At 38.3% G+C, this 18,312-nt stretch overlaps 2 protein-coding genes across 15 annotated transcripts in view; one reads left to right on the top strand and one right to left on the bottom strand.

The window, feature by feature from the left end:
- ZNF236 (zinc finger protein 236) overlaps nucleotides 1-15,154 on the top strand; it is an 80,949-nt gene extending 65,795 nt beyond the window's left edge. For all 9 annotated transcript variants that reach the window (XM_065052994.1, XM_065052998.1, XM_065052993.1 and 6 more), the window contains 3 exons: nucleotides 2,992-3,121; nucleotides 9,658-9,834; nucleotides 10,277-15,154. In XM_065052994.1, coding sequence (XP_064909066.1) covers nucleotides 2,992-3,121; nucleotides 9,658-9,834; nucleotides 10,277-10,404 — 435 coding nt within the window. In that variant the 3' untranslated portion in view covers nucleotides 10,405-15,154. The remainder of the gene's footprint in view (nucleotides 1-2,991; nucleotides 3,122-9,657; nucleotides 9,835-10,276) is intronic.
- Nucleotides 13,899-18,312, bottom strand: part of MBP (myelin basic protein) — a 114,204-nt gene continuing 109,790 nt past the window's right edge. For all 6 annotated transcript variants that reach the window (XM_065053002.1, XM_065053000.1, XM_065053003.1 and 3 more), the window contains 2 exons: nucleotides 17,370-17,495; nucleotides 13,899-15,709 (listed from right to left, as the gene is read on the bottom strand). In XM_065053002.1, the coding sequence (XP_064909074.1) occupies nucleotides 15,653-15,709; nucleotides 17,370-17,495 (183 nt within the window). In that variant the 3' untranslated portion in view covers nucleotides 13,899-15,652. The remainder of the gene's footprint in view (nucleotides 15,710-17,369; nucleotides 17,496-18,312) is intronic.

Here is an 18,312-nt window from a genome sequence, read left to right as displayed (position 1 = left end):
TTGAAAGTTAACTTCTTGAATGGGTACTTTCTGATGTGAAGCACAACCTTATTTGCCTTCTTTGGGATGCTGCTTTAAACCGCAGCTTTATACCAGGAAATACTTCCTGCTCAGTGTAGTGGGCTGTTTTCAGCCTTCATATCCAAAGATATCACGGTTTGAAAAAGATCACATTTTGTTAATTCCTAAGAAAGGAGGATAATGTCACATGCATATGTGAAAATTAGAGAGTGAACCTCACCAGGTGATGGGAAAGTTTCCACAGTTTATTTTCCCATACACAAACCAGCAGAGAGACCAGCTAAGTTTTTGAAACATTTCATCAAAACTGTAGCAGAAGTTTGCAGTTTGATACAGCTGATCCCATGGAAGCATTATTACTCTCTTTCAACCTTCACAGTGGTTTGATCTTTATCAGACCAACTAGTGACTATGAAGGTTGATAAATCTTACTTCAGGTGAGTTTGCTCTGTATTCTTTACAAACCCAGTCCAGGATTTTTGATGATGAAAGTTAAAATGAATCTCCAAAACATTATCTTTGACTTTTGCTGGGGAGGAGAAGAGGATGTTTTAAACAAAAAGACAGTTTGGTTAACTATTTGGCCATCACGTCCTAAAACAAATTCCATCTCTTCATCAAACTCTTCATTAAGGTGTTTCAGAACATCACTTGTGAGCAGCCCTTAGCGGGACATTCCACAAAGATAAATGAAAACACAGGTTTTGGCTTACAGTCTTGGAAAGGGATCAGTGATCTCTTACTCAGGGTCTTCATTTTATACTGCTAGTATTCGGGAGATCACCAAAAATATTAAGAATGCCACCAACCTTCAGGCTTTCCAGAAAAACCCAGTCGAAAGTAAGGGTACCGATGTTTAGATTCCAATACTTAACTGTATTTGATTTTTCCAAAGGCATCAGTACCAGCAGGTTCACAATTATCCACAAAGAAAAGCTTCTTTAGAGGTTATGTAGGAACACCCCCACCATCCACCCCACCCTCAGTGTCAAAAATTTTTGGTCCAATGTCTTTAGTTCCCCTTCTGATGCTGGTCACTGTCCTGATTTAAAGCTTCAGAGAGAAGAATCTTAAGACATCCACAGTGACTGAACTGTCCAATTCCATATCACTAGACAGTGGAAACACCTGCAAGGTGACTGAAAATAGGATGAGGTTGTGGTCTTATTGAAACAATGGACAGAAACAAACGTTTTATTGCCATACTTTCAGAGGTGGTTACAATTAATGTTTCAAGATAGGCAGGGCATAAGAGATGCATACCAGTGCATGAGCAGTGATAGCCAAAGGGCCTCTTCAAAGATGGTTTCCTCTTCTTATTTTCTAGCTAGATAATGCTTGTTTGGGACCCCAAGATACTTCTTATCTGAAAAAGATGAGAATTACACCAATAAACTTGTAAAATATCATATGAACAATTGAAGAAATACTATATGTACTATACTATAGTGCTTGTACCTCATAGCATCTTATTCCCATGAACTGTTTTCAAAAGCCTATATTTTACAGGAAAAGTATAAGAGATTGGCAGATCAGGGGAACTGAATTGCATTACAAACTGCTTCTTCAGAGAAAGAGAAACTTTTGCAGCATTTATCTGGATGCTCTCTTGTTTGCTTTCAAGTAGAAAATGAGGCATGGGGGTTGTTGGCATTTGAGGGTATCTTTTGTTTTAAGTTAGGGGGACAGAAAGAAGCAGACATTTTCAAGTAATTTTTCTGGAGTAGATCATAGCCTGCTTCTAACCATTTCAATGCTTCAGGAGGTAATGAACAAGATAAAAGCAAAAGATTTTCTTCATCTCCAACTAAACTGTGGTTTATGAGTCTCTCCCATGATTTTCTGAGAAGACCTTTTATTATTTCCCTATAATACTGTATTATAATAATTACTATAATAATAATTATTATATTCTTCCATGTAACTGTCTCGCTGACTTTCCAGTGAAAACAAATTCTGCAGACACAATTTGCTTCAGTTTATGGAGTGAGGAATATAGACATCAGGAAGGCTTATTGTTCAGGTGTAATAAAGACTTATTAGTGGTCTTTAGTCTATAGTGAATAGACTAGAAGAGAATATTCACACACATTTTAGAAAGTGGACAAGTACTCATAGTACTGTTTCACAGAGAGTTCTTGATTAGATTTTTAAATTAAATACGTTCATATTTGCTTTCTTTTATAATATGAATTGTATCATAGTGTTAGTGAAGAGATTTAAATGCCAAAGTAAATAGATAACATAAGATACTTCTTTAAATTTGCAAAACTTCTGGGCTCACTATCAGTGAAGTGAAAACTCTGAAGTTGCAACTGTGATTAGTGCATCTTCATAGGGTTAAAACATGTCATACATACCCTCATTCTGCTTTCTTACCTGTAAGGACCCTGGTGATTTTTTTTTTTAAAGTATTAATCTAAGAGTTCATTATGAGTCTGCATGTGTGTATGTTGTGATGGTCCCCTCTTTGAGGCCTGTACAGTTTTACAATGATACTTGTTCAGGTGCTGAGTAGGAATACCTGTGTATCAGGTGGGGGGTGGGGATACTATAGAGGGAAGGAAAAAAAATAACTTACAGTGCATAGTTGTCAAAAATCCATATTTATAAATGAACAAAACCTTGCAAGAGCTCTGGTATTTTGTTTGTTTGGGTTTTTTTATTTTTATTTTGCTTCAGATAATTAGTGAAGGGATTAACATACAAAACAAGCAATGCATACAGTTGTTGACAGCTCTTCAGAAATTTAAAGATGCATCAGCCTTTGTAAGGTTGATATGCAAAAACAATCTCTCATTTAAATGAAAAAAAAAAAAAAAAAGCAGGCTTCTGTCTTCTTCCAGCTTGTCTGCTGATGACTAAGATCTTCTGCTTCCGTCTTCCAAGTGTGAATGTATTTCTACATTAAATACTGAAGACTTTATTTTTAAAATGGTCTGAAATGTATTTTTTTCTATACTGGCTTAGGAACACATGCAAACCCATCAAGCTGGACCTTCACTGAGTTCCCAGAAGCCTAGAGTGTTTAAGTGTGATACTTGTGAGAAAGCTTTTGCTAAGCCAAGTCAGCTGGAGAGACATAGTCGCATCCACACAGGTAACAACAGAACTTATTTTTGTCTTGCAAGATATTCTCATGAAAATATGGATGTTACATTTGGAGTCCTTGCTCATGGTTTCAGGTTAACTACATTTAAATATTAACTTAAGCTTAACAAAGCAATTATATTTCTAACCCAAAGAGTTTAGAAATTAGGATGAGAAACAGTGGACTGGAAATCTCTGTAACTGTGATGTTTTGTTTAAAGCCAGGACATCATGCTTAATGGTGTGACTAAGCTCCGAATTTTGGGACTGGCAGTAATGCAACAGTAATGTGGATGCACGAGCTTGTATCTAAAAGTTGGTCAGTCTTTGAGACAGGTTGATAAAAGCATATTTTAAAGCATTGTTTAAAGTGATTTGAAGACACTGGATATGATCTTCTTCAAGCATACAGGAGAGTGTGAAAATGAGTGGGTGTGCTCAGTGATGGTAAATAAGGGACAGCCTTGACTGCCGATACTGACTGCTCTATGCAGTGCTTCGTTGTCATTGAACTACTTAGTTCATCTGTTTCTAATGCCATCATTTTTAATTTGTTGTGTTCTCTTCTGCTTATTTATTTTCTTCTACTGTTACTCTATAAAAAGACTATACTGACTTCTCCTAGGGAGCACATACTTTTTGTAATACAAATGCTTTTCACGTTGCAGCTTCAGGCCTGCTACAAGTTGAAAGCTGAACATAAGGTAGCTCAACGGCTTTCCCCTTAAATTCTGTATTTTAAGAACAGTGTTCTTAAGAACATGAGCTATAAATGTAGGAGTCAGTTCTCCAACACAGCTCCTCTCTTTTCCCTACCACTGCCACCAACAAAGAGCTGTCATGGCTAGTAGAGTTGAAAAGGACAGGAGAAGGTTATCTGTATTGCTACTAAGCTGAAGGCCAAGGAATTTGACTGTATGTGCTGTAGCATAAAACAACTTCCGAAAAAATAATAACTCGCTTACTTTCAGTGAGTCTAAACTTTCTCTTTCCCTAATATCAACTTCTGGTAGTTAGCTTCTGGCTGCTCTTTGTGCATTTAAGGCAAAGTTGCTAACCAATTCCTTTAACGTTATCTTGTTAACCCTGTCATTTTTCCTTGATTAGCATCACTTGACAGTTTGTAACTTATAATTTGAGTTTCATCTTTGAATGGACAGAATCACAGAATGGTTGAGGCTGGAAGGGACCTCTGGAGATTGTCTAGTCCAACCCACCTGCTAAGGCAGGTTCACCCAGAGCAGATCACACAGGAATGTGTCCAGGCAGGTTTTGAATGTCTCCAGAGAAGAAGACTCCACAACATCTCTGGGCAGCCTGTTCCAGTGCTCTGGCACCCTCAAAGTAAGGAAGTTTCTCTTCAGATTCAGGTGGAACCTCCCGTGCTTCAGTCTGTGCCCGTGGCCCCTCATTCTGTTGTTGGGCACCGCTGAAAGGAGTCTGGTCCCATCCTCTTGACATCCACCCTTGAGATATTGATAAACATTGATGAGATTACCTCTCAGCCTTCTTCTCTCCAGGCTGAACAGACCCAGCTCTCTCAGTCTCTCCTCATAAGAAGGGTGTTAATCATCTTCGTAGCCCACCGCTGGACCTTCACTTTGCACCTTCAGATTCAGTTTTGGGAATTTTTAGAATTCCATCTCTGAAGTACAGACTTGCCTATCTATCCAAGTGTCTTGTGCATGTTCTCATTTCATGCATCGAAACCTTCTTTTCTCTGGCTTTGAGAAGCACAAGCTTATATAAACACATACACCCTCACATGCCTTCTACCATGCTGTTCCAAATGTCTGGAAGGGATGTAAATGTTTGTTCAGTAGTATTTTTCAATTCTTTTTATATGTCTGTATAGCATCTGATAGGCTGTTGACATCTTGGGACCACTGCCAGTATTGATAATTTACATTATCTTAATGTGTCCTCATATATTTGTCTATCTGTTATTTTCTCTTGAGGGAATAGAGTGCACTGTCAGCAAGTTTGCTGATGACACGAAGCTGGGAGGAGTGGCTGACACGCCAGAAGGCTGTGCTGCCATCCAGCGGGACCTGGACAGGCTGGGGAGTTGTGTGGGGGAGAATTTAATGAAATATAACAAGGGCAAGTGTAGAGTCTTGCATTTGGGCAAGAACAACCCCATTTTCCAGTATAAGCTGGGGAACAACCTGTTAGAGAGCGGAGTAGGGGAAAGAGACCTGGGGGTTCGGGTAGACAGCAGGATGACCATGAGCCAGCACTGTGCCCTTGTGGCCAAGAAGGCCAATGGCATCCAGGGGTGTATTAGAAGCAGGGTGGTTAGTAGGTTGAGAGAGGTTCTCCTTCCCCTCTACTCTGCCCTGGTGAGACCACATCTGGAATATTGTGTCCAGTTCTGGGCCCTGCAGTTCAAGGACGACAGGAAACTGCTGGAGGGAGTTCAGCGCAAAGCAACAAAGATGATTAAGGGAGTGGAGCATCTCCCTTATGAGGAAAGGCTGAGGGAGCTGGGTCTCTTTAGCTTGGAGGATACTGAGCGGCGACCTTATTAATACTTATAAATAAGGAAAGGGTGAGTGTCACGAGGATGGATCCAGGCTCTTCTCGGTGACAACCAATGATAAGACAAGGTTGCCCCTTGTCTTATGGGTATAAGCTGGAACACAGGAGGTTCCACTTAAATTTGAGAAGAAACTTCTTCATGGTGAGGGTTCCAGAGCGCTGGAACAGGCTGGCCAGGGGGGTTGTGGAGTCTCCTACTCTGGAGACATTCAAAACCCACCTGGACACCTTCCTGTGTAACCTCATCTAGGTGTTCCTGGTCCAGCAGGGGGATTGGTCTAGATGATCTTTTGAGGTCCCTTCCAATCTGTAACATTTTCTGTGATTCTCTTAACATTGTGTTTATGGCAAGCTCTTAAATGTAGGATCTGTCTGTTTGTTTGTTTTTTTCATGAAGCACTTAAGATGATGAAGTTTCAGTCCATGTCAGGCTTTGTACTGTGATGTTATGAATAATAAATGATAAGAGTTTCCAGGGAAGACAGGCAGAGAGAAAAAAAGTAGATGAAGCTGCAAACATGTTAAGATTGCCACGGTCTAGGAAACTGCTTTAACTTCCAACATAGCAGTAGCCATATAGAACAGTCATAGGTGATGAATGGCTGGCTTCCATTAGGTTTAAATTAGTTCATAGTTACCACTGCACATAAGCAGTTACTGAGACACAGCTAGTCAAGACAAGCTCATGCTTTTTCTATCTGTGCCTTCTTGCTGGCTTTTACAGTATATGTTGAGGCTTACAAAGAAATTAATATAGTCAAATAGTTGTTTTGCCAGTGTGCAGCCTACTGTGACGTTTTTTAATTTGTTCTAGTAAAATGAATTCAGCTCATTTTCGTTGCCTCGTTCGTGTACTGTCAAAGGTAAAGTAGGAGTAGTAGTTACAAGAGTTGTTGCACCTCATTTACATGAGTGTGTGAACTTTAGGGTGTCAGGGTTTACTGGGCAGCTGAAAGCCGGAGAGGTCCCAGGTGCTGGCCCTGACTGTTTTCACATTCCATTCAGTTGCTGAGAACTCTCCAGTGGGAAAGGATAGGAGAATGGATAGAGAGGATTAATGAACTTGGTGTATTTATGGTATGAGTCCTTTTGCTAAGGAAATTCTGAGATTTGGGAATCCTAAGAGCAGGATTAGAGATACTAAAATGGGAAAATGTGGGTAGTTAGGGGACGTACTGGGCATAAAAAGCACATGAAGAATGTGGGTGATCAGTGAGCTGGGAAGGGACAAGATCCTTCTGTATCAAGGTGTGAAATACTGCAGTGTAGGTGCTATGTGTTGGTTATGGCAACTAGAGAGTACTGTGACAGGAGAGGAGGTTTTCAGTGCAGGTGTGGTACAATAGACTTTAATATTAGTGGGCTGAGTCAGCCACTTTCAGCAAAACTTAACTTGTGGTAGATAAGCAATAATTCTTGATAAGGGTGATAGGTATTTGCAGCTATTTGTCAGCTAGCAGCATTCATCATTGCTGATCAGTTGCTGCTGGTTGCAATTACCCATACTAGAGGTCTGTAAAAGCATGTTTTGTAAGGGTGTTGGTACCAGCTGGTTGAAGATGGTTTCTTATCTGAGTATGGGAGGAAACTCTGATCTGATCTACGGGAGCTGGTTGTGTGTGTTAGGATCCCTGCCTAACCCATGTATTCTCATCCAGTGGGTTGCCTGCTTATGCTTCTCTCTACCCCCTGCCCCAAGAGAAATGGTGACTGCTCTTAGGGCTACAGAGTTGGTGAAGGGTTTGGAGGGGAAGCTGTATGAGGAGTGGCTAAAGTCATGGCAGCTACAGCTTCCTCACAAGGGGAGGAAGAGGGGAAGGCACTGATCTCTTCTTAGTGACCAATGAGGGAATGTCAGGAAGATGTGCCAGGGGAGGTTGAGGTTGGACATGAGGAAAAGGTTCTTCCCCCAGAGGGTGGTGGAGCACTGGAACAGGCTCCCCAGGGAGGTGTCACGGCCCCAAGCCTGGCAGTGTTCAAGAAGAGACTGGACAACACCCTCAGACACATGGTTGTCACATGCGGGGACAAGAGTTGGACTCGATAATTCTTGTGGGTCCCTTTCAACTCAGGACATTCTGTGATTCTTTCTGAGAGTAAAACTGAAGGAGAACAGAGCTGCTTTGTGGTTACTATGGTACAAAGGAACATCCTGGTCATATTCAGGAAAGAGGCAGGAGTTGCAATCCAAGGAGATTAAAATACCTCAGAATTCCCCAATAATTTGGTTTCTGCATAACCGACTTAAATAATCCAGACTTTTAAAATGTTCTGTTTAAGAGTGTCACAAAATAATGTGAAAGCAGGAAAGAAGGCCAGTTTCCCGTTTCCCTGCTTTGATTCATGCTGCCCATTTCATAGACACAGAGCACTTCAGGAAGGCTGGGAAGAGAGCAGAGTCCCTTCATGCATCTGTTTCTCATAAATCTGCACTGTCCTAGGAAAAATTCTTCCTATTTTGAAATAACTTGTAATTTACTCCTTAGATCCTCAGATATTTGAGGGTTTCTTGTACTTGGGTGCTCATGTGCTAGGAATGCCCACAAACTGTAACAACACTGGCTAAATAAAAATTTATCTTAACTGTTGTCTGACGTTGAAACAGCAAGTCAATCCACATGATAGTTATTCTTTCAGAAGAGAACGTTCTTTCTAAAATCCCTTAAGACCAAAAGAGTCAAAATGAGCTGCACAGAACTCTTTTAGATGGGTGCACTTACATGAACTGTGGTAGGAAAGGCTAAAGTAAGTCTAAACTGATTTTGTTTTCCTCAAGGTATGATCTTTGTCTGTGAGAAAGTGTTCATGATTTCTATTTTGATTAAACATTTTTCATTATTTCTCATGGGCAACATCTACCCCATCAGGGGCCAGAATGAAAACACATTATTTGTCTGAATAACTCTAAATATCTTGTACATTCAAATTTATCAGTGAATGGCAGTTTGGAGAAATGTTGCTGAAATCATGAGGGAGGATGCTTCTAGTTGTACCAAAAAGCCATGTGGTAATCCATTACACAACACTGAAAGGCTGTTCATCTTAACACAATAGAAAACTTGGAGTCAAAACTATCTGAGGAAACAAAGATTTCCCTTCAAAATAGTGAAATCATTGTTAACAAAAATAGAACTCTTCTGTGCTTTAAAGGACCTTTTTTGATTGTCTGAGAAGCTGGATTTAGCATGAAAGCTACAATGCATGTGGGGACACTAATATACAGCTGATAGAGAGGAATTGGTCCTTTAAGAAAAATTGTGGAAAACTACTTCTACTTGTTCTTTATTCTGCTAACTAAAAGCAAAGTGTGTTTTTAAGTTCAGAAAGTGCTTTTAGAAGGCCTTAATGACATCCAGCAATGTGTTCTGTGTTGATGTCAGAGATCATGGTGTTGAGTGTGGAAGCAAAGGTCTGGTTTTGCAAAGTAGGTATTTTAAAATGTTTTTATAATGAATACGTTCTTTTGTTTATATTTAGAAATTAGTATTCTGGTGGATTTGGAACTCTAAGCCTGCTTTGGTTGGATATGGGAATCACTAGTAGCTATTGACAGAGGAGGCCGCAGTTCCCATGTAGAATTACCAGAACTTTTTTTGGATGGATTTTTTAGTTTCTTACAGGCACCAGCTTTGTTAATTCTAGAGTATTGCTTTACCTACATTATTTGTAAATGATGTGGAAAGATGATGCTTTCCTTGAGTACAGAAAAGTCAAACTGATAAACGTTTTTGTTGTTGTTGTTTTTGTTTGGTTGGTTTTTTACATAATAAATTAGATAGGAAAGATAACAGTATCAGTGGTTTAGGCCTTATGTACATATTCTGACATTTAGTTTGGGATGTTTTGGTGATGATACAGAGCCATAGCACTGTTTTGAGAATATCTCAAGGCAAAAGATCATGTCTACTAAATTTCTCGGTCATCTTGATTATTTTTACTGAATTCTGAACTGTATTTTTATGTCGAAATAAGAAATTATTGAATACTTTTTTTCTTTTTTATAAGGGGAACGGCCATTTCAGTGTACTCTATGTGAAAAGGCTTTTAACCAGAAGAGTGCTCTTCAAGTCCACATGAAAAAGCACACAGGAGAGAGGCCTTATAAATGTGATTACTGTGCAATGGGATTTACACAGAAAAGCAATATGAAACTGCATATGAAACGGGCTCATGGTTACACTGGTAAGTAGCATAATGGTAGTAACGGTGAGTGCAGAAAGCCATATATGCTTTGCTGGGAAAGCACAAAACGCTTCCCTTTAAGTTACTGTACTGAGGAATTAGGCGCTAATAGCCAAAGATCAGAGTTGATGAGCTGGTAGTTGCACACGCAACCCAAAGAGCAGGTTGAAACAGAGACTGGTTACTGGTCATGGCTCCTTGTTTTTCGTGTGGAGCTCTGTAGTACAGAAATACGAAGTTCAAAAACTATTACAGGAAAAAAATGTATTAGTTTTTTGGTTTTTCAATTTTTCAAAGAGCATCTAATGAATTTACAAAATCTGAAGTAGTTGTGTAACACGCTTCCCACTATGATTCCTTTATTCCCAAGTGCTACATTTGCGTTTTTCTTACACTACACGTCAAATCATACTCACTTGTCTTTTTTTTGGTACTTTGGTAGGTCCTGTACAAGAGCCTGCTAGTCATCAAGAACAAGAAGGGGAAGATATTAGTCGTGCTCTGAATTTAGAAGAAGTGGTACAAGAATCTTCAAATGAATGGCAAAGTATAGGCAATGTTTTTCGATGACACCTTAAAATTTGAAAGCTAAAAATGTTCCTGGGACTCGAATTTCTCTAAACAAGTTTTCAGAAAAGTAAAAGATGGATTTTACAGTTAAACTGCAAGCATTGAAAATATTAACAATAGAATAATATATTATAGTTTTTTTAATTATTTACAAAAATTACCTAAAAGAATCATTCTTTTTTTAAGCTTGTAGAAGAATATTGGGAAAGCATCCTTTAATCTGTGCTAAGTTGTCTGTGAATCAATGAACTCAGGTAATACTGTATACAGTTTCATCTTCTAATTCACAGCCAGTATATCTATTTGAAAAATAAACTGGAACTTTATGTCAGAATAGAATGCTACCCATTTTTAAAGGAGGTGAAGAATAACTCCCTGGGAAACCCATGAAAATCTGTCGGTCAGCTTTCTTTTTTACGTGTTTGAAGAAATAACTGAGGTTGGAAACAAAATGTTGCGGAGTAGATGCATGCAGTATGAAATCGGTTTGGTTTTTGCAAGGCACAGGAAAAAGCTATGTTTCTGTTTCAAGCTTTTTTAGTACATTTTGAGAATTTGTTGAAAAAAATAAAATGCCGTGAACTTACGGCTTTTCTGGAGTTAAACTCTTGAGAGGGAGCATGTTCATTTCCATTCCAACCACAGAGGCAGTTAGTTGTTAATTTTTACTTTAAAAGTCTGAGGTTTTAAACTCAGCAATAATTATTTAAAGAGAATCCAAACTAGAAGAGGTTCCAATGAGAGCTGCTTCTTTTATGTTTGCTGTATTGGATCAGCAGGTACATATCTCAGTATCTGTGAAAAACACAGCCATATAATAAATCGGGGAAGTAAACTTGCAATTTTGTGTTAGCAGCGAGAAACGTAGATGCACACTAGGTCACCTATTTTATACCATATTCCCCAGTGCTGTAAACAGTTATCATTTCAAATCTGTAAATTCCTCATTATTTTCTTTGTGAATTTTGGAAATACGTTACTTTCATTTGTTGTTGTTTGAGTCATTGTTTCAGCAAAACTACCTAGTTGACTTAAGTAATGCTTTCAAAGGTGCCACTTGTTAAGTATATTCATAGCAAAGAAACACTGGAGTAAAACCATGGTCATCTTTTAGACATTCCAAAGACAGAAGCTCTTTTCTTATTTTTACCTTGTTCTTTTGAATTTTATTTATATGTTACATATATATATAGATATATATATGTGTGCTTGTATGTATATATATATATATTTAAAGTTATATGAGCCTCTGTGTGGCTGATCAGTATATTTTGTAAATACTAATCTCAGTTGCAGGAAGCTCGTCTTTTTGGTTTGCCTCAAGTACTTCTAGATCAGTGATGGGTTTGTTGTACTATAATACAGAGCTGGATTTTAATTTCCCTTCTGAAAGCTAATTCTGAAAGCTCTCAGACCCAAAAAGCCCTTTTCTGTAAATATTGTCTATACTTTGTCTATGATACAAACTAGTCATTTCAGATTGCTGAAGCAAGAAATCATTGTTGGTTTTGATAGGGCATCTCTTAATTCTTTTGTTAACTCTTTGGCATATGTATATAAGTAATATAGTTGGTGACATGAAAATAACACTTTTGTTATGTGGAATATTTAATTCAAAAACATGTTAAATAATATTACTTTTTTCCAAATTCTGTTTTGTGTATTTTTTAAGCATTTGATTCTGGATTCTAGGAAGTTCCAAAAACTCCATATACCAGAAGTGCGTCTCTCAGTATTACATTTCAAGAATATTTGTGAAGTGCCTTTCCTTTCAGACAGGCTGTTAGTGTTTCAGCTGTTTAAGACAGCCTTTCTATTTTACAGTTGTCTGAAGGCATAGTGCCCCCGTGATGTAGTGCTCTGTTAATCTGTAAGAATATAGAAAAATGTTCTGTGTTGCATGTACCACGTGTAAAAGCTTTTCCCTGTTCTGTCAGAGCACACTGTATAAATGCACAGCAAAGTTTGTGCGAGTTGATTGGCAGCATAGGGGACAACACTTTCCAGAGGTTGCCCAATCCAGTTTGACAGAAGATGATTTACAGCTGCTCACATCCAGATGTAAATCCATCATTCATAACGGGAACGTGATTGCCGAATGCTTGAAAGGGTTTAGTCTGCTCTAGCTGTGATTGATTGCTTTGCCAGCAAGTGACAACTGGTAGTGGTTGACGCTCCATGAAAATGTGCTGAAAGCGCATCTCCCAACAAAAAGATGTTTTTAAATGACCACTTCTCAAAGTGTTACGTCTTGATTAGACAGAGGCGATGAGCCTGTGTTGTAAGTCTTTAAAGTGTTACATAAGCAGCGTGAGTTATGCAGTCACCTGACATTTTCTTGAATTCAGTTTGGAGTCCTGTCCTTTTTGTAACACGGTGTTTGATTTGCTTCCCTGCATCTTCCTCCCCCATGGACTTCAAGCATTCACTCATGAGTCTCCTGAGATAGAAGTTTTTGTAGCCCAGGTTCCTTGCTAAGAATGAGTGGGAGATTTTCGAAGCAGAGTGTTTGTTGATGTTCAGTGCAAATACAGACACTGTAACCAATATGTTGATATTTTCAAAAGCAATGTTGAAATAGATGCATTGTTTTAGGAAGCAGAAAGAATTTGTGTTCCAGGGCCTGTTTGAAGAGCCTTGTGTAGTGGGTAAGTGAATAGTGCTTAGGAATGGCTCTGTTCTGTCTGGTTTGATGCAGTAGAAGGCTCACTCCAGCCTCAGGCCTTTTGGCTCGTGTCTGCTCGAGTGTTTCTTTTGGTGTGTGGCCATTCCTTCAGTACAAGAAATGACACACTCCTCGTACTGGTTGTGTGTTCTTATTTCAGGAAAAATCCTTTACTTGCAAATCAAGTAGCCTCTTAAACATGTTTTTCAGCAAAACTATTACCAAGTAATTAAAAGAATAATTTCAAAGTTTTAATCTCTTTTAAGAGACTCATGTTGGTAAAATAATGGTTTAAAGTACCACACATTCTATAGGAAGTAAATCAAAAAAAGCCATTTCCAGGTGACTGAGGAGAAAACAGAATGTTGAAGATAAGGAAGAAGCTTTGGATTAGTTCTGCAGTTCTGCAGTGGAGTATTTTAAAAGATGTATATATATATCTGTATATTTTTTTTACCTTTAATATTCTTTCCTATTTGTGAAGGCTGCTTTAAAAAACAACTTGATTTTCACATGCTCTGTTCAAAGAAGATACTTAGTGCTATACTTGTTGGTGAGATTTAATTGCATGTACGTAGACTTTCTGTGGCTTGCAATATCCCTCAGCCTTTAGCTGCCACTCCACAAAGACACTGGCATCCCATAAATCCTGTGTCATGTTATCAGCCATGTGGGCCATACTGAGTCACCAGCAATGTCACCAGAAGCCTGTCCTGGGTCCCAAAGTGTCACTCTCCAGTGTCTGAACATTGTTCATAAACCATGAGAAATCCCCAGAGAACTTTATATATATGATCTTCTCTGTTGTAAAAGACAAAACTGGTCCAAGTTTCATTTCAAGTTGATTACTTTATTTCAATAATGAATATTTTTAAAAGCTGTGTTCCTATAAGAACAATACATATTCAAATTAAATCAACTATTATGTTGCAGAGTATACATCTGAATGAAGCTACAATAGAAAAATACACATAGCAACCAATGTAGGTAATAGAAGATGTAATACGTGTGTGTATGCTTAATAATTTTGGTGTTGTTTTTTTTTTTCTTTAGTCTCTATGTATTTTCTATCCTCTCATCTTTCATTGCTTCATATTAATGGACACTGATTTAAACCTACAATAGACTTAGATGTGAAATGCAATTAACATACATATATTTATAGGTAACTTTTACTGGGCGCTTATTAGGAATGCAGTTTCAACCTGGGTAGCAATAACTATAGTCTACAATGCATAGGCTAAAACTGAAACAAAAAAAAAATTAATCAGACACTTAGATGACAGCTTGAAGAAATGGTAAGTTTAAGTAATACAACAGTGCAATTCAGAAGAGCCTTTTATTTCCCTAAGTGTGTCTGGAAATACCATCGCCACACGTTCATTTTAGTAATTTGTGAATAATTAATATCTAAATCTAACTCAGCTATAATTTATTTCTATAAGGCAACTACAGTACAACAGTTAAATGTTCACAGTAGTTTACTATGAGTTTGCTTTGGTGCACTGCCCTTAATAGGCATCCAGATGTTACTTGGGTAAAAGATGAGCCGATCCAATATAACACTGCTACAATACCAAGAGAAAGATCTGAAATTCTGATGCAAGATGTGCAGGACTATCTGAAATACCAGTACTGAAGGGCTCTCTTTCAGAAATTAGACTTATTTGTTCATGTATATTTACTTATTTACTGTACTGCAAAGTTAATGCTGTTGCAGCAGAGTTGGTGTGAAGCACCAGTGATGTCCAGTGGTCACTCGTGCAATCTTAGATGTTTCTTCTCTGGGAATATCCCTTGTTTCTTAACATTAGTCTAACTCAAATTTTAAATCCTCTTTCTCTCCCTCATCTACTCTTTATTCTAATGGTTTGGATGCAATGAGCAATTCATGGTATAGAAATAATTTCCTTATTGCTATTGCTCTGCATCGTATTGATTCTACAACATCTGCCCCCTCCCACACTTCACATACCTTGAACTCCCAATGTTTGGTAAGCCTTTCCATGACTGCCTAATCCTGTTATGAAAATAGATTATTCTGTGAGTGAGAGAAGGAAGATTAAAACAAAACAAAAAAAAAAACAAATTAAAAAAAGAAAATTTTGGATAAACAGTCCTTACAACTTCTGCACATGATGGATTTTTTTGTTTTTAACAGCAGTGTTTCAGAAATTCATTAACAGCAGTGCTCAGTATCCAAGACATTAGCTCTTTATTTGTAATTCTCACGTTCACTAAAACGAAACAGGAAGACTTGAGCTCAAATTAGGCACTTGGGGTAAATAATGAAGTCCAGCATACAGTTATAGGACATCCTGAAGAAGAATGAGTAAAGTCAGAGATCTTGTTACTTCACACAAAATAGGGAAAACATCTAGTAAAGCTACTTCTTGTGTTCCTCTCATTCAACTGTTGGTCAGGGATTGCCGATAGAAGTTGGTATAATCTACTGCGTGCGGAACCTAATTGGCATTAAGTAATGGATCGCATCTATCTAGGTAATAGTTGCAGTTGTTATTAATTTTAAGGGAGTTACGTTATGAAGCAGAGTACATGATCCTTGGATGGCATGTTGGAGCTTCAGCGCCTTGCAATTGGTGAACCAGACCGCGATCCAGGTCGGGACCCAGAGCCTCCCTGCGGAGGGAAGAACACACTTAATTAAAAGGTACTGTATATTTGGGGCTATAAGTTAAAAAACATTAATCTGTAGTACAACAAAGTTTTAAATATTGTCTAATGATAGTGGCTTGCAGCGGCTTCTAGTACCTCACTAAGTATTACTGGAATGATCACTTCAAGGAGATGGTTACTTCTTGTATATTTTCACATAGGATTAATTTACTCTGATTAAATCTCTCACGTAGGGCTGGACAGTCTCTCATGAACTATTTTTAGGCATATGTTCTTATTCAGGACTTCCTAATGAAAGCAATACTGTGTGTATACTTAACAGAAAAAACAAACAAACATGAAAACCAAAAACTCCAAATCTTGCATACAAGATTCTAATAGTCTCACATCTGAAAGACTTGAAATGTAGTAATTTTGTTATGTAATACTTATTAGGGTATATTGTTAATGTGATTATAGCAACATGAGTCTTGTATGGAAAGCTTAGATTGCAAATATAGGAAAAAAACTAGAAAAATTTAATGGGCTGAAACATGGCCTGCTTTTACAAATAATAAGAAAACATCAAACGGGGGTGGGGCGGGGAGGAGGGAAGGTGGTAATTCGTAAATCTGCAATTAAGAAAAACCCTACAGCAGTTTTATAGTGAAGATGGTCCAAGCTGAAATTTTGCCTTTCCATTTTTGCAACTTCAGGTGAAGCTGGCTGTGTATCTTTTCCTGTAGCTTTAGCAACTTTCTAGGCAAATCTTATGTCTCCTGTTGTAGAGCAGTAATGAGATAATCAGCTCTGCTAATGGGATCCCAGACCTTCTGTCTTGAAGTTGATGTTACTGCTGATGGCATTCTTGATGTGCAAAAGTGTACTTGGTGGTATGTTACAAGTGAATGCTTCTCTGCCTTTGAGTTAAAAACCAATTACTTTGGTTAAGGTAGCTACAGATGGATTTGATTTCCTTTTCATGTGTCTTTGTCCTAACACAGAATATGAAAAATCCTCACAGCTGACTTTTTTTCCTGTTCTGTTTTCATTTATTAGCTGTGTTGGTGGGGCTGTGTGGTGACTCAGAATGATGAGCTGATCCAGATTAAAGATAATCTTCCCACATGTTTATTTTTCATAATGCAGTTTTCTAATTTCCTTGACTGTGTGGTGTACTCACTGTACTGACATATTGCAGAACATCTCCCACCTGGGGTGGGAACAAGCAGGGACTTGTCAGGTGGTTGTTCGCATCTCAGCCAAATGTATGTCCAGCCCTGCTCTGTCCTGCCATTCTGCAGCTGATCAGTTTGCTTCCATTTTCACTATTCTAATTAATTTAGCAGCAGCAAAGCTGTGTCACCTCATTCATCTTCTGTGTTCCAGGTCATTTGTGAGTTGAGGAACACCACAGATCCTGGTGCAGGTCTTTGTGGGACTTTGTGGACTTACCTGCTTTCCTGATGCCATCTCACTGTGTGTTTTTACTTTTGTTTCCTGCCATGTAAGTAGTTACTAGGCCATGAAATAACCTTCTGGTTTCTCCATGCAAATCTAGTTCCTTCAGAAGGTCTAAGGAAATGGGGTTGTTTCAAACATGGAAGGTTCTGGAGAGCTTTGGCTTCTCTTTTTCCTGAACTCAAATCTTTTTGTATTTAGAGTAAGGTAAATTGTACTTTACCAGTTTAAAGATTTTGGAAAGAGTGCCCTGTCCCTCATGATAGGATCCCTTATGTCCCTTGTGAGCAGATTTATGCTCATAGAATTTTCCGCTTCCTCCATATCCTGGTTTGTGTCCTTCACCACCCTGCAAAGAAAGATTTTCATTTATATTGCGAATTATTGCGTTCTAATCATCAAATGCATGTTGTAATCTTTGTTTCCGATCACTGAAATGTAATACTCAAATTTAGAGGTGTTGGAATATGATGATCTTTTACTTAATAAGCAAGGATTAAGGAAAATGTTGGGAAAATATCTGAATATACTCAAAGGTGAGGGAAGCAGCAATCTGTAAAAGAGGAATGAATGAAAAAAATGGATACTCGGAGATTAACCTGCATGACAAAACTTAAAATGTTTCCCTTTCATGAGTTCAAAGATGTCAAAGACATCAACTAATTTGTGTTCTTCAGCTAGTGAAAGAAAAGTTTAATGTCTTGAAGTCTTTAATATTTTGTCTTAAAATGCAAGTGATTTACATGTCCGTCTCTCGTAAAATCAAACCTGTGGTAGAGAAGTAGAATTTAATCAGTTGTGAGCTAACTGTGTCTAGTAATTGTTCAGACAGATCACTTCTTACTGAAAGGGGTTGCAAGGAGACGTGGGACAAAATACTTGAACTAGTGACAGTGTTAGTTTTGCAGACTTTGCTGTATGAGAGGAATTGGAACTGTGGAATAAGCACCCATCTCATCCCAGCCCTCCCTCCCATTTTTGTCCTTCCCGGGAAAAGAAAAATGCAGCAATGAGTCTTCCAGAAGCCTTTTAGGGAAGAGAGCTTTGCCATGCAGTGGATTTTGCTCCCTTTGAGCTGAAGCAAAAGAAATTATCGCTGCAAGGCTGTCAAGTTGTTGGATAAGAGCAAGCAACAAAATTACCGTCTGAAACTGCTGTAGGAAGAG

The sequence above is a fragment of the Columba livia genome, chromosome 2, assembly GCF_036013475.1.
Source record: "Columba livia isolate bColLiv1 breed racing homer chromosome 2, bColLiv1.pat.W.v2, whole genome shotgun sequence".
Classification (NCBI taxonomy): domain Eukaryota; kingdom Metazoa; phylum Chordata; class Aves; order Columbiformes; family Columbidae; genus Columba; species Columba livia.
Note: the sequence above shows the minus strand (reverse complement) of the source record. Positions and strands in the feature narration are given on the sequence as shown.